Below are 26,122 nucleotides of genomic sequence, written 5' to 3' on the forward strand. Positions count from 1 at the left end.
TCCATTGCAAGTTGGAAACGCTAATATTAGGTTAAAAGCACTGAGGGCTGCCACACTATAAATGCAGTATTTACGCAAAGTTCTGTTCCGATATTTTCACTAGCGCTTACTTTACATATTGTAAAGTAAACTATTCAGGTCGACTTCAAAGCTCTGGTATATAGGAAGTAGGCGTGGTTGTGAACCGATTTGGGCTATTTTAACAACATATCAATGGGATGTATGAAAAATATTACAAACCAAGTTTCATTGATATTGGTCGAGTAGTTTCGGAGATATGGTTTTTGACCCATAAGTGGGCGGAGCCACGCCCATTTCAACTTGTGTATACCAATTTGAGTGCAGCTCTTCTGTAACATCTTTGTAATGAAATTTAAAGTTTCTGGTGCTTTTCCTTAGTGAATTAAAACGTTTTTAGTAGTTTTAAACATAACCTTTGTATGGGAGGTGTGCGTGGTTTTAATCCGATTTGCTCCATTTTTGGACTGTGTAAAGAAGAGCTTAAAAGAAACGACTCTAGAAAGTTTGGTTGATCTAGCTTAAGTAGTTTACGATATATGTACAAAAACTTTAGTAGGGGGCGTGGCCACGCCCACTTCCCCAATAAATTTACATCCACTTATGCCCCTTTATAGTGCGATCCTACCAAATTTTACGTTAATATCTTAATTTATGGCTTAGTTATAGCTCTTTCTATTTTTCCGGTTTTCCCCATTTTGTGGGCGTGGAAATGGTCCGATTTCGCCCAACCTCCTCCCCGAAAGCAACCTCCTCAGGGTGCCAAGGAATATGTGTTCCAAGTTTCATTAAGATATCTCAATTTTTACTCAAGTTAACGCTTGCACGGACAGACATCCGGATTTCAACTCCACTCGTCATCCTGATCATTTATATACATATATATAACCCCATATCTAACCCTTTTATTTCTGGGTGACACAAATAATCGTTATGTGAACAAAACTATAATACTCTCTTTAGCAACTTTGTTGCGCGAGTATAAACATTTGCTTATCCAGACTCTGACTCTTCTCCACTATGTGTGCACATCGCAACCCAGTGATTTTAATTGCGAACGACAGATATACTTTTAGAATTACTTGAGTAAAAATCTAGATATCTTAATGAAACTTGTACACGTGTATCGAGAGAGGGAGAGAGGGAGGGACGTTTCACAGGAGAGTGAGGCATCTGTAGTGAAAAATATTTAGGTAATCGGGCGTGGTCACTCATCATAATGGACTTTATCTCTCTTTATGTATATCTCACTAAACAAAGGAACACTCACAAACCTCTAATATTATAAAAACCTAACTCGCTGAAGAACTGTATCCCTTACATTATATCATCCATTATGAAAATCGTAAAAACGTATAACAACCACCCACCTCCTTACAAAGGTTATGTTGAAAACTTAAAAACGGAAAACGTCAGAAGAAGTAAATTTTACAGTAAACATGGTACGGAAAGTCAGCACGGAAAACGGTATACAAAATTCGCAACGGGCGTGGCAGCATTCACTTTAGATTCTGCAGTCGATTATCTTGGGGTACCCACACACCATGAAAATAGTTGAAATCAGATAATAACCACGCCCACCTCCCATACAAAGGTTAGGTTGAAAATTACTAAAAGCGAGTTAACTCACTAAGGAAGAACGTCAGAAACACTAAATTTTACAGAAGAAATAGCATCCATTTACAAAAATGGAAAATGGTCGTGGCATCGGCCACTTATGGGTTAAAAACTATATCTCAGGAACTACTCGACAGATTTCAATTAAATTCGGTATATAATATTTTCTTGACACCCTGATAACACGGACAAATGGGCGAAATCGGTTCACAACCACGACTACTTTCCTTATAACTAAATTTTGATACAAATATAGGATATAAATCCTCCACTTTATAATATATACATAAGGAACCAATGAAGATAGCGGAATAAAACTTTACACAACTAGTGTACACATCTCTGGCTTCATTTGTGAAAAAAATTGCCGAAAACGGACTATAACTTTTCAAGGCCCCAGATATCGAACATGCTGAACCCTGCGTCTAAGGGTAAATTTTAACCGCAAATATGAGGAAATATCTTAGATAATTTAATGTAATTCAGAGGAAATTGTTTCGGGTCATAACATCTCCTAGCTCTCTCTCTAATTATAGGTTTTTCAAAAATACGGGGTTTACAATACAAAAATATGGGGTTTATTCCGCATATATGTATTGTTTAATATGTGAGATATCTTAGCAGAAATAAGTGAGCGTATAGTCTTGGATATAGTGCACCTTGTTGATGAAAATTAATGTTATCGGTTCAGGAATTAACTCAGCTCTCATATAATACTATATATGCGATTTTCGTTATTCTATTAAACTTTATGCCGAATTTATGGGTAAATATGTGTGTTATGTAAATAAGATTTTCGGAAACAACCGAACTTAGCCCTTCCTTACTTTTTTGCATTTAGTATTTAGTTGAGACACCTATTACTATTTAAACCCGCCATTACTACTAAATTTATCAACTCCTCAGATGTAATCCTGTTCCAAGTGTCTATTATGCAGTTTTTGAGTATACATAGAAGTGATTGAAATCTGTTTTTTTTTTTTGTAAATACACTGTCCAACAGCATTTTTGGAACAGAATAGCGACCCTATAATTGTGAAAGGGTATGTTGAGTAGATCATATTTGTAGAACAAACTTATGGTCCAGCACGTCTGAGTTTTTTTTACAGTGGGTCAAAGTTTTCATTTTTTGGTCGAAGGGAGCATTATACTATATGAAAAAAATGTTGTAAGTTAATGTCTGAGAGAATTCTTATGGTCAAAGTTGTATTGTGGAATTGTATGAGGATTGTTTTTGTGGAAGATCTTAACCCTCTAACTGGTTTCTTTATGGGTCAATTTGACCCTTTTTTCGAGAAAATCAAAAAATATCCTTTAAAAAAGGACATTTAAGGATTAAAATATTCTACGAAAATGTTTGGCGGAAAATTTCACTGGGGGTCACCAAAGACACCATTGTTGAAAATAAAGCTCTTTACGATTGATAAAAAAATTATAATTTTGTTTTAATAGTGGTTTATTATAGTATGTACATATTTATTTTTTTGCTTCAGCAGTAGTAGGACAATGGATTAAAGATTAAACTTAATATGCTTTCCTGTATTTAGCTTGACGTGAATGTTCCGATGTGTCCAGGTTTCTGTACAAGCCCCATACGTATTCAGCAAGCATTACAGTTTGGGATTTCCCTTTGAATCTTTCTTCCAATACTTTTATATCCTGATGAAACCTTTCACCGTATTCATCTGAAACCGCTCCAAGGTTTTCTTTAAAAAGATTGAGATGAGAGTGCAGAAAATGCAGCTTTAGTGACATCTTAACGCCAATATTGTTAAAACCGATTAGCATGCTTTCAATATTTTCTGCATAGTTTTGTGCTTTTGAGTTTCCAAGGAATTCTGATATAAACAGCTGCATAAAGTTAAATGCTGTCTTTTGCATATCAGACAGATGACCATAAAATTCTTCATCTTGTAATAATTTTCTTATATCGGGTCCAACGAGCATTCCTAGAAAAGGTAGTTTACATTAAATGAAATAAATTATTTCTAAAAACCGTATTTTACCTTCTTTTAATTTTGCTGCAGATAATCTGGGGAAAATTGTTTGAATGCGTTTGAAAGCATATCCTTGTGTATTTAAGCTTTTAATAAAATTTTTCACCACGCCCAACTTAATATGCAGTGGTGGAAGTATGACCTTATCTTTTGGGACAAGAGATTCATGGATTACATTTAAGTCACCAATAATATTTTCTTTACGTTCTTCGAAATATTTAATATGATAATGGCTGCTGGTAGCACGTGAATCCCATTTACAAAGAAAGCACATATATTTTGTGTATCCTGTTTGCATTCCAGTCAATATTGCAATCATTTTGAAGTCTGCGCATACTTCCCGTTTATATTTATGGTATTCAATTTTATTTAAGAGATTTGAAATATTTGCGTATGTTTCCTCCTTTTTTGTGGAATACGCAACCGGTATTGATGGATGCTGATTTCCATTGTGCAGTAAAACTGCTTTTAAGCTGTGTTTTGAACTATCTATAAATAGTCGCCAAGTCCAGTGGAAGCTTTAGATATTTTAGAACCTCCTCAATACTGCAACAGTATACAAGTTCTTCTGATTTTTTAAAATAACTTTCCAAATCGGTGTGTCTTTTGCTTGGCGATGTAACTTTTACATCGGCTTTTATCAAATTCCTGTTTTTCGATCTGGAACATAATATTTCAGCTTTCTCTTTTGTTAGTTCTAAATCTCTTACAAGATCTTCAAAAGAAGCTTGGTCTATCAAATTAGGACATATATTTAAACCACCAGGAGGCAAGTAACTTATATCTGATATGTTTTCAACAGCCGCTGTTATTTCTGTATTGGCGTTTGTCATATTGGCCGAAAATGTATGTGTAGGCGGTTGAGGCACCGGAACACCTTCACAGCGCACTTCTGGTAAAATGAAATTATTTGTTGCTTCGTATGTCATTATCGCGTAGTGCCTTTGGCTTCTACCAAATTTGTAATTTACGCAGAAATAGCATGTATCTGATTTGTGATTTTCAGGTTCAATCCATATAATAGGCGCAGAAAATGACAGCGCCTTAGTACCGCCATTGTACCAGGTCAAAAGACCACTTTCGCAAGTAGTACATACAGTTTTTGGTATCCAAGTTTCACATAAAAATCGTATTCCAAAGAAAAGAAAATATGGCTAGACGAGAGAACTCAGTGTTTGGCCCGGCCGGACTTGACGACGTTTTCACCTACTTTGTATGTATATGTTGGCGTGTAATTTTGCCAATTAATCGTAAAGAGCTCTATTTACAACAATGGTGTCTTTGGTGACCCCCAGTGAAATTTTCCGCCAAACATTTTCGTAGAATATTTTAATCCTTAAATGTCCTTTTTTAAAGGATATTTTTTGATTTTCTCGAAAAAAGGGTCAAATTGACCCATAAAGAAACCAGTTAGAGGGTTAAGGTCTTCCACAAAAATAATCCTCATACAATTCCACAATACAACTTTGACCATAAAAATTCTCTCAGACATTAACTTACAACATTTTTTTCATATAGTATAATGCTCCCTTCGACCAAAAAATGAAAACTTTGACCCACTGTAAAAAAAAACTCAGACGTGCTGGACCATAAGTTTGTTCTACAAAAATGATCTACTCAACACACCCTTTCAGAATTATAGGGTCGCTATTCTGTTCCATTCAAAAAGTCTTCATATGTTGGACAGTGTTATTAGCTTCAAAAATTTTCAGATATGTTCAATTATTCTCAAATCCGTGCTATGCGGTCCTGTGTTTAATTGTACTGAAGCCCGTCCGTCTGTCCGGGCAACGGATAACTTGCGTAAAAATTTAAATATCTTAACGAAATACGTGTTCCAGTATTCTTTGGCACCCTGAGGAGGTTGAGAAAAATCGGACCATTGCCACGCCCACAAAATGGCGAAAACCAAAAACTTATAAAGTCTCATAACAAAGCCATAAATAAAGTTATAAAAGTAAAATTTGGAATAAAGGATCGCACTAGGAAGAGAAATATTTGAATGAAATTTTTTGGAAAGTGGGTGTGGCCCCGCCCCAAATCGTTTTTTTGTATATATCTCTCAAACCAATGAAGCTATATAAACCAAACTTTCTGCAGTCGGTTTTGAAATCGGATAATAATCACGCCCACCTCCCATACAAAGGTTAAGTTGGGCCCTCTTATATAAATTCTTCTTCGATATTAAAATTCTAAATTTTGTATTATGCCCCCGGTCGAAAAGTTCGATTTATGGCATGAAATTAGTATGAAATTTGACATATATTGTCAATTGAAGAAGTCAATTCGAGTTATGGAAGTTCAACTGTATATAGTCCTTTATATATTATATTAACTTAATGTCATATATCGGAATTTGTTTACATATGTATGTATTATATGTCTGAAAAAAAGTCGTCCACCGATTTAAAAAATTTAGTTTTGAGATAAAAGCGTTTAAAGTTTCGAATTGAAACTGTCGTAGCCTGATGGGCAGAACTTTCAAAGGGTCTACCGTTTAGCATTTTACTCGGATCGGATATTCAGGGGTGTTGTGGAATCCAGGACAGATTTGCTGAATGTCAAAATGGCAAACCAATTATGATTTTCATTGGTGTCACAGAATCTGATTGGATTTTCGTCTTTTAGAATATAAGCAAACCAATATTCGAATCAGCTGTTCTGGTATTTATTCATGGGGAAAAATTAGCAAGACATGTTTTTGGAATTGTAATCATATAATTAGTTCAAAATATTCTTTAAACCTAAAAAATATAATTAAAATGAGAAATTATTTCAGCTTTTATTTTATTTGGCAATGAAAGTAGCGCGAAAAAATGAAAGTTTTAAGGAATCACAGTGATTCGCTTTATGCTCAAAGTAAGTCAAAAATAGTAATTATTTTTATGTAAAAATGTATGTACATACATATTTAAGTGTATATATACAGTGGAACTTCTCTAACTCGAATCACCATAATCCACAAAAAAACTTCGAGGAAATTTTTATGGAACTGCCTTACAATGCCACTTCAAGAGTTCGAGTTATGGAAGGAAATTTGTATGAAATTTGACTTTTAAACGCTATTTCCAATTTAAAAGTTGTAGTAATGGAGATCTTCGAGTTATGGAAGTTCCACAGTATATTGTTTAACTTTTATATAAAAAGTTAGAAATTTCCATGATCTAATCTGAATTATCTATTTTGTAAAATTCTTAGAATACTTTATTTTTTTCCGTTGAATTCAATAATAACGTCATTTAGCGTTCTTATCTTATTTTTTAATAATAATTATATATTTTCCAAAGCGTTTTAACGGCAAATCAAAATAAATTTGAACAAAATGTCCCAAATCTGTCAGCCCTGAAGCTCTTGGTTTGTTTCTGATAGTTAAACCGATAAAATTGGTTTCCATGACACCTAAAACCAATAGAATTTCTGATTCGAACATCAAAGCAATAATATCAGAATTCATGACACGAACCAGAATATTAAGACAAAAAATTTTTTTTTTGTTTAAAAAATTTTGAAACCCATAAACGTCTTAAATAAATGTTATCGAATAACAAAAAAAGTTATGATCATTATTGGTATTTACAGTTTTAATACTACATTTTTGAAGAATAACGAATGTAGACATCTGGAAATAGACACATATAAACGGCTTTGAGGTAGCGTTTGAATAATTAATAAAGAAATTGATCACATTTTGGTTTTTTGTTTATTTTTATTTTCTAAAAAATTCTTTTTTCCTTCAGATTATTCAGTTTTTGTTAAAAATTTTATTTTAATCGTACAAAAATAAATCACAAATGCAGAAATTACGAAAGAAAGTTACACAATATGTAATTTAAGAATGTATGCGTGCATTTGAATGTGAACATAAATCTGACACTTGCTGTTGCAGCATACACAAGTGGTATGTAACGATTTCTTTCGCTATTAACTACATACATAAAGAGCTCATTCTTCCGATGTAATTTACATACTTTGTTAATTTTTACTGTTATGTTTTGTTTGTATAACTTGGTTTCACTTTTAATGCAGCAATAATTTCATTTATATAAGTATTATTAAATAAAAATAGCTGTTTATTATTTATATACATATACCATTCATATACAAGTATATATGTATATGTATGTATATATGCAAATCTATATGTATGTATGTATATACTTATATGTAAGTGTAATTCATTTGCGGTTAAATTACATATGCTTATATAGTGTCTAGAAAATAATAGTTTTATGTATTTATTTAATAAAAGCTATGTTTTAACAAAATATTAATTAAAAGTTAAATTATAAATTTATGTATATGCACTATATAACAAATTTTGTTCGATATTACCAGAGTTGCGGTTCATTTTATGTGTTTTTTTTTTTACAATTTGCTTGCAAATATTTTAGGTTCTCATTCAGTTGGATTAAAATACATTTTGTACAATTCTATTGGGCGCAATATAAATTCGCGCTTTATACAATTTTTCATATTTAATTTCTAGAGGGTTTTCATACACATATACATACAGATGTTGTACGAGTAATTACATAGTCGATTTTCAACATTAATTCAGTATATAGTACAGGACATTTGACTGACTATAGATTGGTTGTTGGTTGTTGTACGAGTACAATAAGAAGGATACCATCTTCAGACATTCTGTGCAGTTATAGTAGCCCCCCATTCACCCTAAGTAACGGGTTCGCTAACCGTTAACCGCACTCACTATTCACACCTTTTCCATCCCAGCTGGTAGGCAAATTAGATTGTGTATTTATATATACAAATAGTGTTGTTATACATATATATTTACATCTGTGTATATGTGAAAGTGTACGTTCACATGTGTTAAATGTGTGTGCAGCATGATGGAGAATGGAGAGATGAGCGTAATTGTATAAATATAGAAATTAGTTAAAATGCACTTACATATGTACATATTATAATACTCGAGCGTAGATGACAAATGAGATGAGAATTCATGATTGAACGAAGTGTGTGAGTTGGTGAAAATATACAAGTTAAAAGCTAAATATATTGTACAGCTAAATACAAACTTATTCATTGCTGAGAAAACGTTTTTTTTTTAATTTTATATTTTTGTGTTTTTTGTTGTATTTTTGGTTACACAGAATATTTTTTGAAGAGTTAAAGGATATTAAAAGCTTACCACAAACAGACGATACAACATACATACATGCCAAATGTACTATATATATAATTACATAATGAGTTGTAGCAGAAGATAAAAACAACAAATCGGACATGCCTACTATATTCATCTATGTACATACAAATGTAGTGATATATGTTGTTGCTGAATTTGTACATACGAGTATGCAATGAAATTAGTATTAATGTTCTGTGAGTACATAAAACACACATACAAACAAATATATTCAAACTGCCAAATATTTGTTACTTTCGATTTCAGCTTAATGATTTGTTGTATTACAATTAACTAAAGTCATTTATCACTAAAACATAATGTACATAAATATATTCAAATTCCAAAAAAAAATAACATTAGCTCAATGAAACATAATAAGAAAATAAAAAATAAAAGTGTATAAAGCATTAGCTTAAAGTAGTTATAGTTATAGTATATTTTATATAATAATACAATGCGCGGTTGCCCAAGTGGTTATCGGTTATTATAACACTTCCCATCATTTAAACAGCAGTTGCTTTTGAATTTCAGTCCAACACATATTGTTTACGAAGCTTTTGAGCGCAGCAGTGATACTTTAGCAGACATGGGGAAATATTAAATGCAATTTAGGTGGCAGAATATACTTGCAAAATGCCTGCTTCGCTTCGCTCGTTCACTAATGTGGTTTAAATTGATTAACTTGCTTTTCTTTCAAAGAATTCAATTAGTTTTACTCTCTTTTTTTAGTGCTACTTGAAGTAAAACACATCTTTTAATTATTATTAATTTAAAATTTTGAGAAAAAATGAACGAATGTTAAGCAACGATAAGAAACGAAACATTGTATAACAAAAATGCATCCAAAAGAGCGCAATAAATTTCAAGTGTTTACTTCCATTGTAGAAAAAGCAAACCAAATGTGTATTCACCAATAAATACTGAAAATTATGATTAATATACAAATTAGTATTATTATTATGTTATTTATTTTTGTTTATTGGTGACTCAACATTCGTTCATTTATCATAATAAGCAATATATATTTCTTTAGATTTATGCTAATACAAATCCCTCTATCTAGCAAATAAAAATTTCAGTTCCCATATATTGCTGTTCTTGTCCGTTAACATGCCCACATCCTTTCTTCAATGTTTTACAGAAATTCATAAATTCTTGTTTACTTTTATATACTACGCTGCGATTAAGTTTACTCAATCGAGTTACCCAACGCTTGATACCGTTATTATTCATTTAGTAAAACGTTTCTCAGCTTTTTTTATGAAATAAATATTTTCATACATATTTCATGGTCTTTGATTTCAGTTGTGATTTCATTTTTTTAACATATTTATTACTAATGTCTGCTATATATCAACGTTCCTTATGTTTTTGCGATTTGTCTGTGAGGTTAAAACACATCTGATAATAAAGTATCATTCTTACTTTAGTACGATGTTTTACTTTACAGACATATAGCAGCTACAATTGTATATGTATTCATTAGTTAGCATTATTTTATTATACATGAATTGTATTAATAATTATAATTGTTATTAAGGACCTCAAAACATTTCAGCAATTCGTACTTGCATTGTGTACGAAGCGAATAAAGTCAAGTAAAAAAATGCAGAACTAGGGCTAAATTTTTAATGTTTGTATATAATTAGTACAATCTAATCGGAATAAAAGCACGCAATGCTAAAATGTTCTCAAATCCTTTTCCTATCAAATATCTTACTAATTTTTTTCTTTTTAGTTTTAGTGTTTTCTTCATTTTTTTTCTGTAATCATTACCTTTTTATATATTCTTATATTTTTTTACTCATATTTATATCCATAGACGTACTATTGAACTCAGCAAATACCGTTACTTGGCCTCAGTATTTACGTTTGTACAAGACCACGTATGTCAGCGATATTACTTGAATTTAGACTCCCACCACCACCTCCTCCTACACTGTTGCTACCACTATCAATAAATAGTGTTGACGTGTCAATGCCGGACGTAGCATCTGGCGAATGCATCATGTCCATTTTGCTACACATTGCATCGGGATCAGCTAAGATCTCATCATCATCGGGAAATTCTCCTAAGAAATCAATATCTGATCCAATGGTCTGTTGTAGGCTCTTTAGATGTTTATCAGCCAATTCAAGAGCACGCTCAACTTCTTCGCGTTCTTCTTGATGCACTAAAATGTAAAAAAATAGGATTAAGAAATTGATTTTTATTATTAATTTAAAAATATAAAAATCAAAAATAATTCTTATTTTTTGATCTAAAAAATAAAAATAAAAAAAAACTTTTATTTTTGATCTAAATATACATATAAAAATCAAAATTTTAAAATCATACAATATTTCGCATATAGTTCACCTAAAAATCATGATGGTGTAATCAAAACTTTTCTACGATGTTCCTTTATGTATGATTTTTTTGATTAAAAATTCTAAAATAACTCTTATTTCCGGTCCCTGCCCTTAACACACTTTTAGTAATTTTCAACCTAACCTTTGTATGGGAGGTGGCCGTGGTTCCTATCCGATTACTTGAATGAATAAAAGAAACGACTGCAGAAAATTTGGATTATACAGTTTTTTTGGTTAGCAAGATATATACAAAAAATTCTATTTAGGGGCGGGGTCACGCCCACTTCTAAAAAAAATTACATCCAAATGTGCCGCTCCCTAATGCGATCCTCTGTACCAAATTTTATTTTCAGAATTTTATTTATGGCTTAGTTATGACACTCTATAGGTTTTCGGTTTTCGCCATTTGGTGGGCATGGCAATGGTCCGATTTCGCATTCCATTTTCAATACCAACCTCCTCAGGGTGTCAAGGAATATGTGTTCCAAGTTTCATTAAGATATCTCAATTTTTACTTAAGATTTCAACTCCACTCGTCATCCTGATCATTTATATATATACAGAGGTAGTCAAAATTTTAATGTTCAGTATAAAATTCCTATTCTAAAGCGATAAATTCAGAATTGGTTACATTACCATTGAATTGATTCAACACAATTGTGCGCTAAGTTAACTATTAATTTTGACCAAATGTCGGTAATTTCGGCGTTTTCGGTTATTATATCAATTGTCCTCTAAAATTTAACGAAAGACCAAAAATTTTTACTAAAGTTTTGGTCAGGGATGTGCGGAGTTCAACTTGATTTGCTTCATTTAAAACTTTTGTAGGTAAAGATCCTTTATGAAATGGAGCATTATCCTGTTGTAAAATGTAGTCAATAGTTGGAAAAGGCCGACGGACCACTACAATGGCAATGGGTTATGTGAATTCTAATATATCCGGATGATTTAGGGTCTCTAAATTAGTACCAAATATCCAAAACAGAAGTAAAGAAAATTTCCCCATAAAATCATAAGGTCACTCTCGACTCTATTTAGCGTCTAAACTGCATTATTCTTCTTCTCACGTGGTAAAGGCATATAGCGTTTACTAAAGAAGCCCTGGAACTAAAATTCAGCCTTAGCTGCCCACAACAGGCTGTAGGATGCATTTTAAGGCAAATTAGAGACATATCGCTTTTTTGATTTCGGAAATAAAGTTTTTTTGATTTCGGAAGTGGTCAACTTTATGCACAACGTATGTATTTATGTTACTATTTTTAAATGTCCTTAATTGTGGCATTTTGTATGACAGTTCCTACTAATCTTCTGCATTCTCTTTGAGTTATCACAGGTTTCCGCCCAATGATCTTTAAATTGTCCTTGCAATATTTCGTGTCCTTCTTATTAATAACATTATAAACAGTATTCCATCAAATTCTATAAATTTTAACTAACTCCGAAGCCGAAACCCCAGTCTTAAACGTAGTAACAGTCTCCAATCTAGTTATAATCGATAATTCCTTTGTTTTCGACATTTTATTTACCAATTTGTATATTTTAAGGCTGAGTTAGGTTGTTATGAATGCAATAGAATTCAATTACTACTCTTACTTAAACCAAACCCAAGGATAAAGGCTAAATCGGCGTGTGTAAATACTTTTGACTACTGCGAGTCTTCAGTTCATTTGCGTATTTCTCCGCCATATTTCTAGCTATTCTAACCAAAATGACTTCATTCGCTCAGGAATAGATCAAGGTTTACAACAACATAGCATTTTGTTACACTGCGACAACAACAACAACAAGCGAAAGCTTTTTATGCGAAACTTGTAAAAAAAAACGTCCGATGTGTAAATAATTTTGACTATCTCTGTATAACCCCATATCTAACTCTTTTATTTCTTGGTGACGCAACAACCGTCATGTGAACAAAACTATAATACTCTACTAGCAACTTTGTTGCGAGAGTATAACAAGTAAGGAAGGGCAAGTTCGGGTGTAGCGGAACATTATATACTCTCGTATTTTATTTATTTAATTGTATTAAGAGAACACACAATTGGACCAACATAATCGGAATAAAGTAAACAAAAATCATTATATATAGTATGTGGATCGGAGAAATTGATCGGTTTCAACTATTTTTACCACCAAGCTACTTTATATCCAAATTGAGGTCCTAATGTTCGATATCTGGAGCCTTGAAAAGTTATAGTCCGATTTCGGTGATTTTTAGAATGTATGTATGTTTAAATGTGTTTGTATTTGACGTTTTCGAAATCAACCCTTGTGTCACAGAAAAAATGGATACTTGGTAATGAAGAATTCATTTTTTGAAAATTATGTGGGAAAAAGAGTACACAGCATTCGGTTTCTCAGTCATTAAGATATATAGTCCCGCGGTCAGCTAATGGGGACTGCATTCAAGGCCGCGTCAGCTCATTTAAAATCAATGAAAAAATATGTTGAAGAACTCAGGTCTTAGAACATCACCAATAAAAATGTTCTTTTATAAATATTTGAACTGTGCTATTTATTTTATAGTTATTTGTTTTCTACGCCGGGACATACCCTTTACTTTATGTTGCCCTCAATCTATGTAACTACTATAAAAAAGTGAACAAACTTTATTGCATCATAATTACAATTTACCGAAGTAACGAAGAGCTAGATGAATACTACTAGTACTTCATGTTATAAATATCAAATATTAAATGGTTTTTCACATCCATTTCAATATGTAGAAGATGCAGCGATACCTAAGTAGTTATTTTGAGTGAAAAAACTACAATATACTCAATTATAACCAGTATTTAATTACCTGCTGTAAATAACTCGTTGAATGCATCTTCTGGCAGGGCACTAAGGACATTTGCTAGGTCATGCTCCTCCAATAAGCGTGTATCTCCCAACGGTATGTCATCTGCGCGAAAATATTCAACATAAATTATTAATATTTACTACTATATTAGGATTTATATACAACAAACATGACTCACCTGCATCGTTGGGACCCACCATCAGCTCTGTCTCACTTAATCCACCCAAGCCGGTATCCTCAGAACTGGCATAGGCGGAACTGTTCTCACAAACACTTAGCAATTCTTGACGGAACAATTCCTCCGTTGATGACGGCAATGATGGTGATGAGCCCAGTGCCGAAGTGAAGTTAGAGTCACAATTTGTACTCATGTAATTATAAGTGTTATTCATGCTGCTGTTGCTATATGCAGTGTGACTGTTGCTATTTTCATTGTTATTATTATTGTTGTTACTGCTAACTGCAACGGAGAACTGTGCCACCAGTTGATTAATTTCATGTGGCTTCAAATTAGGAGCTATTATACTCTCGGTGCCTGCCAGAGTTGCAGCACTTTCGCGAACACTGCCTGTGTTGAAATTAAGCATACGTTTTGGCCCCGAACTCGCCGACAAGGTGCTGCTTACGATCGGCGCATTGTGCCCGCTAAGCGGTGCCAAGGCGGGCATCGCAATCTTGGGTTGAACTTGAACATTTATGTTCGAGGAAATATAGTGCGGCTGTGAGTTGGAGGATTGCGAATTACTTGCAATCGATTCCAGCGAGGTGGTACTGCCTTTACGTTGTAACACTGCTGAAGTCAATTGCAATGGCGCTATTGCTGCAGCTATAGATGGCGCACCGTTAGAACCTATTTTACGCGGACGTTTCTGTGGTCGTCCGACCGTATTGGACGCGGGTATATTGGGGACTTTACGTTTACGCGTGGTTGTCGCTTTTACATTGACGCATTTCTTGTTCTTGCCAACCGTAGCAGTGTCGTGTGGGTTATGCTGCATATGTGTATGTTGTTGGTACTGTTGCTGTTGTTGTTTATGTTGATGCTGAATTTCTTGTAATTGGCGTAACAAATCACCGGCATCACAGTCCAAAGAAGATTGAGTCATTGGTGTAAGCACAGTTGCCGTGGACATTTTGTGACTTCCAGTTCGCTGTTGATCGTGCACGACACGATTATAGGCGTCACGCTTGCGCGTATGTTCGGCACAAAGTGGCAGATCGTGCATTACGTCAAATACAGGAATACGGCATTGGGTGTTGTCGGCGAATTTCGCCGTACACGGCAAGAAGATATGCTGCGAAATATTGTCCACAATGTGATCTTCGCATTGGGCTGCCATTTCAAGGACGCCTTTACTGCAACCAACGAAGTTACAATTCTTAGGAGTGATAAAACTGGAGAGTAAAGTAATTAATCAAAATTACACAATTTGTTACAATAAACTGATACTCGATTTCAAATATGTATAACTGCAACATGTGTCTACTTACTCATCTCCACCATGACGCTCGTACTTTTTCAACAAGCGATCCACACACAGCAAACGGCGTTTTGCTGCCTGCATCGGTAGTTTCTGCAACGATTGTGTGGAGAGGTACTGCATCGCTTGACGCCGCAAAAGCATCTTCCGATGAGTAATTTGCGACTCTCGATCACTTGTCGCTTGCCAAATTGCTTCTAAACTGCCAACATTCTTACCAGCTGCAGTAGCAACCACACCAACGCCTTGCACTAACTGTATATCGCGGGTAATAAACAACCAGTGTTGTTGTATGCAATATGGTAGCACTATATCGGAGGCCAACAAAGTTGTATCTGCTTCAATTTCGGCATTGGACATCTTTACCACAGCCACAGCATGACAATTGCGTTTCTTTTGCGAGCTGACGTTGTTTACTAACAAATCATTGCGACTTGCCAGCATTTGGTTATCATATGTTCGAAACAACGGTCCCATTTTGGGGCTCCGTTTCTTTGTGTAGTGTGGCAAATTATTTTTGTTTCTTGGTAGAGCCGTTGCCGTGGCAGATGTTTTTCGTTTGGGCGCGTTTTTTGCAGCAGCCGATGTAGCTTTGACAACAGCGATTACATTTTGTGTATCTGTTAGCTTTTGTGAACTCTTCCCTTCTTCCCAAGCGTCTTTAATACCATCTACTGGCTTACGTGCAAGTTGAGCAGGGGTTGCAGTATCATATTTTAGCGGTTGTGCTGTTGTTGTTGGAGGTGATGGCTTTGCCATGGAAGACATATTTTGCTGCTGTATATGTATAGCGGCAGGTGATTGGTGATGAGGTGTGTTGTATATGTGGGCAGGTAGCCCCGAAGTATCTTCGCTCGGCGCAATTTTCGCCGGTCCGGTGTGCGTAAAAACAATTTCGCTTAACACATGTGGAACAAGTGGTAAAGTTGATGCTGCCAGGGTTGTAGATTCAGCGACCGTGACAGCCGTAGATATTGATTTGGGTTTTATTTTGGTTGGGCTCGTTTTGTTTATTTCAATTGCCGAGCCCCTATTATTTACCGTTGCATTGACAACACTGCTACTTTTGGTACTTGCAGTATGGTTCATAGCGTTCGCACTTACACTGCCACCGAGTTGTGCCTGAAGCATTTCACTCGTCTGTGGTTTGCGAAATATAACATTTACTGGAATCTCATTCAAATCGGAATCGGAATGTTGTGGTGGTGAGACCGCCTGGATTGCCTGCAATGGAGGCGGTATAGAGGGCATCATAGCCATAGGTGATTTGTGCATTTGCGTCTGCGATTGTGACTGTTGAGTCACATGAGCTTGCAATGATGCCGCCGTCGGTTGAACAATTACAGTTTTGGCGCCTATTTCACTGAAGTTTTTTTGCGTCTGCTGCTGTAGCAACAATGACGTTTGGTTCTGCTTCAGTGCTGTGTCCTGCTCCTGAATATTTTGTTGCATTTGAAACTGATTTATAGACTTACCGTTATGAACATTGCCGACAGCAATTGGTTTCTTTGGCTTTTTAATGCATTCTAATTTCTGTAAATGCTGTGCCAATGTGTTGTGATGAAATTTAGATGGTGGCAATGTTGTCGCTGTTACTGTAATTAGCGGGCTAACCATGGCTGTTGCTGCTGCTGTCGGTAATGTTACCGAGGTGGGTGTTGGAGCAACCGCAACCGGCGGGGAGGACAATGAAGCGGGCGATGTCGGTGGGCTAACCACTGCCGACCCCGTATCCAATAGCAATGGCGTTTGCCATAGAGATGGGGTGTGCTGAAATAATGGCGGTGGCGATGATGCTTGTTTCCGCTGCTGTTGCGCTTTATAATTTTGTTGTTGTCGCACCTTCTGAGTCAGTTGCTGTTGTTGCTGCTGCTGCTGCTGCGGTCGCACTATACACACATTTAAAGCTTTCTTATGCTGTTGCTGCTGCTTCTGGGTTTGCGAATTTGTTGTTTTCACAGTTGAAGGTGAAACCGCTTTAGCCGCGACCGCTGCTGTGGGCCCATTGTGGCCCGTTGCAGCAGCCAACGTCGATGCCGCCTGCGTTTTTGTATTATTGCCATTCAACGGTCCCAATGGCAGTTTCTGATTGAATTTTAATTTAGCGTTGGTTGTGACTATTGGTGTTTGTCGTTTATTGGTTACGGTTGAAGCGACTGCTAATGCCACCGGCGTTGGTGTTGCTATGGTTGGGGCTGCTGCACTAATGGTTGGTGTTGGGGATAAACTTTGTATTGACGTTGGGGTAGTTGCTATAGTGTGCGCGTCTAAGTATACCTTGCTTCGCGATTTCTACACATATATCGAAAACATATTCAATTACCGATAAAATGCGATTCTAGAAAAAAATTATTTGGAGCAATAAGCACCTGAGCGTTAAATAAAATGGGTGGCGTTGTTGGCACTGTTTCTGTGAACACATACGGATCCTGATCTTCAGATAAAACTGATGTTGCTGCTGTTGTAATGAGTCGTGATACGTGCTGACATGACATGTCCAAAACGGCAGAGTCTCCAAGATATTTCTCCGTCTTTTTTTGTAGTCCTCGTACGAGAATAATCGTAGTTGCCTTTCCAACTTTATTGTATGCAGTTTATTATTATGAGATAAATACTTCTGCTATTTTTGCAATTTAAGTATTTTGTGCACTGATTCATATGTATATATACAAAAGTACATCTACCTAAAAACAAACAAGAAACAAACTTTTTACAATAATCTCTTTGAAAACTTAATCGAATAGGATAAGACAATGGGCTATTGATCCCGAAATCGAAGAAATTGTAAATACAAAACGAAAGAAAATAAATACACATATAAATAGGAAACGCCATATAGGCCATCCTTTCATAAGCACAACGATCGGAAGCATACGACAAAGGTCCAAAAATCTGGATTATATGAGGATAAAGTATATGAAATTTCCAGGTCATAAACTGATAACAAATTATTTGGGGTATGCTGATCAAGTCCGAACCGTTTGATACAAAACGATGCTTCAGACAGGGTGGCCTATCTTGCGATCTATCGAACAAATGTTAATTATTACGGAACCATGTATTTGATTATATTTTAATGTCAGTAACTGTATATGCACACAAATGCATATATGTACATATTTATACGTACATATATATATATATAATATAATACAGTGTAAAACGTATCAACTTCGATGATATTGTTGTTGTTGCACACCCTATTGACGCTTGGCTGCACTTACAATTGCTTCTGCATTTATAACAAACATACCATACAAATAAACAATGAAAATAATATAAAAACTACTAGCGTAGAAGCAGACATTCTGCTCATGCAAGTCTGCTCTATTCAGCAGATACCGTCCCTATCGCAATGGAACGCACATACGGCATATACACTCATACAGACAGAAGTATATAAAAGTACAAAAACACAAACAATATGGGCATAAACACAAAATTCCCACTGAAAAAAATATAAAATAAAGTCGAAGAGTCACAATAACAAAGCGAAACGTAAACAACGGCGACAGCAATGAGCGACATACATATACCATACAAATGTACATATGTATATATGAATGACTAAACAGTGTGAACAGACGGATATCAAGCTCCCGTCTACTGTCTCCACGTACTTGAAAATCTTCACCCGCTATACAATTAAAAGAACAGAGTTCCTTCGTCCTTTCAGTAGAACGCTGACACATACAGAATGGTACACTGATTAAAACCTTATGCGTTAACTATTAATAAGTGTTTATATATAATTAGATAAAAGTCAGATTTCTAGATTTATAGCTTGTTTGATAAAAAAACTGAATTTACAATTTTAATAATAAAATCTAAAACACTTGGATTAGCATGAACGAGGATAATTAATTCAATGTTATATCATGCACAACAGTTATACGAGTTCTTAAACCCACAACATCCTTGATGAATCAAATTTTGTATCTGACAAAGACAGTCAATTAGTCGAAATTGTACAAAATTATTTTTTAAATGTTTGATGTCGCTATAATCACAGAACGTAATATATAATTCGCTATAAATACAAATTTTTTCACCTCACCAATCCCGCTTTAAGACCTTAATACTAGTTGAAGAGAGATGAGAATGGAGAGAAAGGAGTTGGTAACACATTTAGTACCTCTAATATTTCCCTCTAGTTAATCTCCCATAATTATAAGTTTACATAATTAGAAAAGTACAAGCGTATATATTTTTGTATAAAGGTTTTATTTTCACTACATTCTCATTTCTACGACTTCATTAGTTTTATACTCTGGCTACTTGGTGCACAGAGTATATTAGTTTTGCTTAACAAATTTTTGTTTGTAACACCTAAAACTAAGCGAAATATATTTAGAGTTATATATACCAAACTGATCAGGATCATACTTCCCACATAACACAATTTTGGATTTCATCTGATTAGATCTTAACAAATATTTACATGCACCAGTGAAGATGTCAGAATATAAATTCGCACAAATATGCATTGGAGGACCACCATTTCTTATCTCAAAATCGACGACATCGCACTGTAACTTTTAGGCCCCAGTCACCGAACTCAGTGCTAGTGGCTAAAAAATTCAGAGAGATTTGTTAAATCTTGTACTCCTGTACCAAACATTTATAAAATCATATGGATTTCCAAATATGGTGCTCAATACGTTAATAAAACTTAGCAAGATGTCTTATACAATGATTTTCGTAGGAAACCTGAAAATATTTCCAATTCTTTAAGCAATGCAAATTGCGAGAGTATAAAATACCCGGTTACACCAAAACCTAGCCCTTCTTTACTCTTTTTTTTTAACTTTTTTTGAATATACTGTAGTACCTACTCTCATTTCAGACAGTATATAAACAAATAAATATTTGTAATGCAATAAAAGTGGAAAAATTCGATAAGTAAACTGGTGGTTCAATATAACTGATACGTATAAGTGTAGATATGTGTGCATATATGTGTCTGTATGTATTAACGTATGCACAGATGATTAAGCTGTGTGTTTGTAAAACTAAAGGTGTTATGTTGCTACAACGTGACCGGTTAATATTAGCCACAGATCCGCAAGGTAATCAAATTCTCTTAGTTTATATTCTCACAATACAAAGCTTAACATTTTGCATTATTATATATTAATTTGAAATTTCCTCTATGCTAGTACCCAACGACAAATATTTGCAACATATTTATTTATATATGTACATACTCTTATGTGCTCTGCCCAATCCATAAAAAGGGAGATCCCACAATCTGCGCCAATTACCGTGGGATCAGCCTCCTAAATATCGCATACAAGGTTCTATCGAGCGTACTGTGTGAAAGACTAAAGCCCACCGTCAACAAACTGATTGGACCTTATCAGTGTGGCTTTAGACCTGGAAAATCGACAACTGACCAGATATTCACCATGCGCTAAATTTTGGAGAAGACCCGTGAAAAGAGGATCGACACACACCACCTTTTTGTCGATTTTAAAGCTGCTTTCGACAGCACGAAAAGGAGTTGCCTTTACGCCGCGATGTCTGAATTTGGTAACCCCGCAAAACTAATACGGCTGTGTAAATTGACGTTGAGCAACACCAAAAGCTCCGTCATGATTGGGAAGGACCTCTCCGAGCCGTTCGATACCAAACGAGGTTTCAGACAAGGTGACTCACTATCGTGCGACTTCTTTAACCTGATGCTGGAAAAAATTATAAGAGCTGCAGAGCTAAACCGAGAAGGTACAATCTTCTACAAGAGTGTACAGCTCCTGGCGTACGCCGATGATATTGATATCATCGGAAGCAACAACCGCGCCGTTTGTTCTGCTTTTTCCCGCATGGATAAGGAGGCGAAGCGAATGGGTCTGGAGGTGAATGAGGACAAGACGAAATATCTCCTGTCATCAAACAAACAGTCGGCGCATTCGCGTCTTGGCTCCCACGTCACTGTTGACAGTCATAACTTCGAGGTCGTAGATAATTTCGTATACCTGGGAACCAGCATCAACAACACGAACAGTGTCAGCCTCGAAATCCAGCGCAGAATAACTCTTGCCAACAGGTGCTACTTTGGAATGAGTAGGCAATTGAACAGTAAAGTCCTCTCTCGACGAACCAAAATCAAGCTCTACAAGTCGCTTATCATTCCCGTCCTGCTTTACGGTGCAGAAGCTTGGACGATGTCAACATCAGATGAGACGACACTAGGAGTTTTCGAGAGGAAAATTTTGCGTAAGATTTATGGTCCTCAGAACATTGGCAACGGCGAATACCGCAGACGATGGAACGATGAGCTGTACGAGTAATACGACGACATTGACATAGTTCAGCGAATAAAAAGACAGCGGCTACGCTGGCTAGGTCATGTTGTCCGAATGGACGAAAACACTCCAGCCCTGAAAGTGTTCGATGCAGTACCCGCCGGAGGAAGCCGAGGAAGGGGAAGGCCTCCACTCCGTTGGAGGGACCAGGTGGAGAGCGACCTGGTTACACTTGGGATCTCCAACTGGCGCCGAACTGCGAAGGAGAGAGAGAGGTGGCGCACTATCGTCGATTTGGCTATAACCGGCTAAACGGTTGCAACGCCAATCACATACATACATACATACTTATATAAATATATTTGTACATACATTTGAAAATCCTTTACTTATTTTTACATTTGAACTTGTGTAGAAATTATTAAATACTCGTATAGAGCTAGTTCAAATTTTTAACGAAAAGAGCATAGAAGATTTTAAATTGGAAAACAACAAGACAAAGTGTAATTTTTGTTGAAGAAATTCGAAAGCAACAAAACAAAGCAAAGTCAGAAAACTTGAATAGGACAGTAAAACACATTAAAGTGTTGTTCAACTCATGCTTCTACTGACTGGCCGAGTAATTTACACACAAATATTATTTTCACGATATCGGTCATTTCACTATTAAAACAGCCCTTTTTTATTAAAAAGTAACTTGGTTTCTTATTAATAAAATATCCTCGTTATTTTTTTAAAGGACAGCTGGTGGTTAACTTTTAATTGATGTCAATGCTTATGCTTTTATGCTAAGTAGATGGGTAGCGAGGTAAAAACCTCTACAACTTCTGTAGTAATATCTTCCGAAACACTATATGCATGTGCATATGTGTACTTTAAAATACACCATTTATAAAGATACAACTTTTTCTCCAAATAAGTCTGACAGGTAGATACAAGACCTCTATGCTATATACACCTTTTATGTCTTCTCCGATTCTTTTCAATACCACAGAAACACATTATTGCGTATGTACATACGCTTTTAAAAACTTGTTTTCTTTCACTGGCGCGGTCAATAGCATGTGAGATGTAGAGATTAAGAACTTTGTATTGCAAATGAAATTGTTCTCTTAAGAGAAATTCACTATTATTTTTAAGCAAAAATTAATGAAATGGTTAAACAATTTTAACACAAACCGTAAGTTTATACGAATTAAAAATTTTATAATTTTAATATGATTATTTTTGAGTGCACATACTTTTTTTGACTAAAAATCCAATTATTTGTCATTATTAGTACATTGACACCAAAGTCGAATAGAAGGCAAAAGCATAAATATAAAACGGCTTGGAAAGATTAACAACGGTGGCAAAGCTGCCCATGAAATTAAAACCGTTAAAACAACTTAACACTTTTGTCTGTAAAACTTGTGTGTGTGCACATTTTAACGCACGTTTACATTTCCTACTCTATAACTGATTGGCATTCATCATCCGTAGCCACAGCAAACGAACCTCCACACGGTCATTATCATATGTATGATCATCACCTGTTTCCTACAGTTTATATTTCCTAATTATTATTATCAGGTTTTTTTTTCTTGTAGTAACAGACGGTGACGTCGCCCTTTTTTTGTTTTATTTAGCTCAGATATAACGCTGGTTAGTCTGGCTTGTTGGGGATTCTCCCTCGTCGGGTATTTATAAGTTTATTCTTTCACTTGAAATTTCAATTTCTTTCTGATATTTTATTTTTATCATACGCATACAACTTTTCACTTTACTTATAAATATTAAAAACTTATGTTCACCTCGAATTTTATATTAAAAGCTTCTTAATTGCAAACTCTTTTCTTGGACATATTTAACTGCACAATACTAATAACTAAAAGAACCGCACTAATAAACCGAACAGGAAACGTCAAATTTCACGATGTACACTCAGTACACTGCCGTTGTTGCCGCCGCAGTCATTGACGACAGAAAACATTTGTTTTTGTTTGTTGTTTTGTTCTTTATGCCTGTAGAAAGCATTCGCGCGGGCTAAACTACAAATACTCTCTTTTTAATGCATTGAATACGGCTGAATATAGAGAGCGGCAAAAAGGCACTCCCAAAATATAAAATATCAAACAGTGTTGCATTTATTAGTATGATAGCTGGGCCAAAACTTCTAAATTTGGTATTTGTTTTGTTTGTATTTTAAACTAAAATTTGATTACATTTGTGCTACGGTGTGTAACATAAATAACTAAAATAACTATCTGACCAGAAAACAGATGTTTAGTGAATCGTTATTATTTGAGAATTAAAAAAATCTGAGTAGTATTTTAATTCTTCTAGTTTGGATTCTGGAATATCAAATATCAATTTATTGATATAATACAGATTGCAGATTTAAACCTGGAATAATAAAAGATATTAAATATAACATATTTATATATAATTAACGTAAAGATTTACGACTTGCACAAAAATTAAACAAAACAACTTTTTCAAAATAGCTAAATAAACAATTGCTTAAATTCCAACCAAATATTTGTACACGTAATTTGTTTAAAACGGGATTTATGGGATTATGTGCAAATTATCGTAGATTGTACGAAAATTACTGGTACACAACACTATTTGCTCTTCTTTCTGGTCAGTGACTTTTACACTCATAAACATTATTTACCAGACAATTTTCATCTTCCACCCTTCGTCTAAACAAATCAAAAAGCGATTTTTAAAGTCAAACCAATAATAGTTTAGCAGGCAAACATTATACAATATACCATAGTGTATTAATAAATTATAATGCTCTCTTTCTATTCAAAATACTGCGCCATTTGCTTGAATGTATGCATACGACTAGTAAATATAAAAAAAAATGCAATAACATCGATAGAATAAGAATAAACCATTCGTTTCAACCGTCATTGAAAATTTCAGGTCAAATCACTTTCGTTCGATGACTAATGAAAGAGGGGAAACTCCTAGGATTTCTCTCCAATTTTATAAACACAGTGCATATAAACATACATATATATATGTATATATTTTCATTATACCACATAATTTATATTTCCTCTCATATTGCCGGTCAACAAAATGGTACGGAATCAGATGTTTGATGTAATTGCGTTAATGTAAGAATATATGTATGTAATTAACTTTATGATGTTATATCAAGTATGAGCATAGATAGAATTACATATATTATGTATTTATTACTGATTAAAAGAGCAATTCTGCTCAGCACCAATACGAAACATAAATGATTCAGGCAGTTAATAATTCTTGGAAAATCGCGCCTGTTTATCAGCGTCCCCACCAAATTGGCTCAATTATTAAACAAAAATAAACATAAAAAAATGCAAATACAACAGCAAAATAACTCGCGGACATCCCTCCCCTTCCACTCTCCATTTTCCGAGCACTTTTTTCTACGCCAAATGAACATAATTCCGTTTTCTCAATGAATACTATACTGATGTTTGCCCACATTAAGAATGAACCAAATAACTCCTTGCTAATTTCCAAAAAGTTACTAACGCCCTTGGATCGTAAAACATCGCTACTTCATATGTGAACATTGTAACCACGTCGCAATAAGTCAAAATCTCGACCGCAAAGCACGTTTATCACATTTTCAAGCACTAAATATATGCATATATACATACATATACTCGTACATTGTTAATCATCGTACAAACTGTTCTGTTCAGCAAATTTATTTTCCGCGCTCATTTCTGAGTATTTTTTTGCTTACCCGATACATACAAAGCATATCACGTCTTGCCCTTTACCCCTCTCCTTTTGCAAACACTTAACCAAACAATGGCACGACAGTACTAAATGTATCCAAACAACAAACACACATATATGCATATATACACTTTGTTACTCGTATCTGCTCGCTCAGCATACGAATATAGTGAACCTCGGCCAATTCGCCAACAGCAGCAGTCGACCTGGGAATTTTTTATGTACTTAGGTTTTTTCCTTTCTCGTTTTCACTTTGTACTTTGTATTTAAATCTTATATCCTAAGATCGGTATACAATTTCACATTTGAACAAGTTTAGACTAGCTGAAACTCAAAGCAATTGCTCGATTTATCACCTTTTTGTATTTTTAGCAATAGGTATAATATTAATTATATTTTTCAACGATTAACTTTTCTTATACGAACAGCAGTTGAGAGATGACAACACGCAACTAAAATGGCGGACGTTTCTCCATTCGGTGTTCATCCGTTTTCATTTGTATTAACTTTGACGTAGTTACATTGCATTTGTGTGTGTGACTGCGACCGAGTGAACATTTTGCAAACAAAATAAATTGAGAGAGATGAGTACTTAACATGGTGCTGCCAATCGTTTTAAATTAAGAAATCCAAAAACAAATAATATAAGCACGGCTTTAATTTTTAAATTGTTACATATAACAATTTTTACATTTTTGCGGATTTTAAAACTCAACATCACA

The 26,122-nt window shown here is 34.8% G+C and overlaps 1 protein-coding gene across 5 annotated transcripts; it reads right to left on the reverse strand.

Moving 5' to 3' along the window:
* Nucleotides 1–7,313: 7,313 nt before the first annotated feature.
* LOC105212367 (uncharacterized) lies at nucleotides 7,314–26,120 on the reverse strand. Of its 5 annotated transcripts, none has more exons than XM_011184287.3 (6): nucleotides 25,757–26,120; nucleotides 17,793–18,107; nucleotides 15,434–17,715; nucleotides 14,121–15,337; nucleotides 13,943–14,044; nucleotides 7,314–10,961 (listed from the first exon to the last, which is right to left on the reverse strand). In XM_011184287.3, the coding sequence occupies exons 2-6, from the start codon at nucleotides 17,916–17,918 to the stop codon at nucleotides 10,654–10,656; spliced, it is 4,035 nt and encodes a 1,344-aa protein (XP_011182589.2). In that variant the 5' UTR covers nucleotides 17,919–18,107; nucleotides 25,757–26,120; the 3' UTR covers nucleotides 7,314–10,653. The 5 variants fall into 5 exon arrangements, with proteins under 5 accessions (XP_011182589.2, XP_054082004.1, XP_054082003.1 ...); XM_054226029.1 differs by having other exon boundaries at nucleotides 17,793–18,103; nucleotides 25,757–25,777; XM_054226028.1 differs by lacking the exon at nucleotides 25,757–26,120 and adding an exon at nucleotides 25,530–25,746.
* Between the last annotated feature and the right edge of the window lie 2 nt (nucleotides 26,121–26,122).

Source organism: Zeugodacus cucurbitae, chromosome 2 (genome assembly GCF_028554725.1).
Source record: "Zeugodacus cucurbitae isolate PBARC_wt_2022May chromosome 2, idZeuCucr1.2, whole genome shotgun sequence".
Lineage (NCBI taxonomy): Eukaryota > Metazoa > Arthropoda > Insecta > Diptera > Tephritidae > Zeugodacus > Zeugodacus cucurbitae.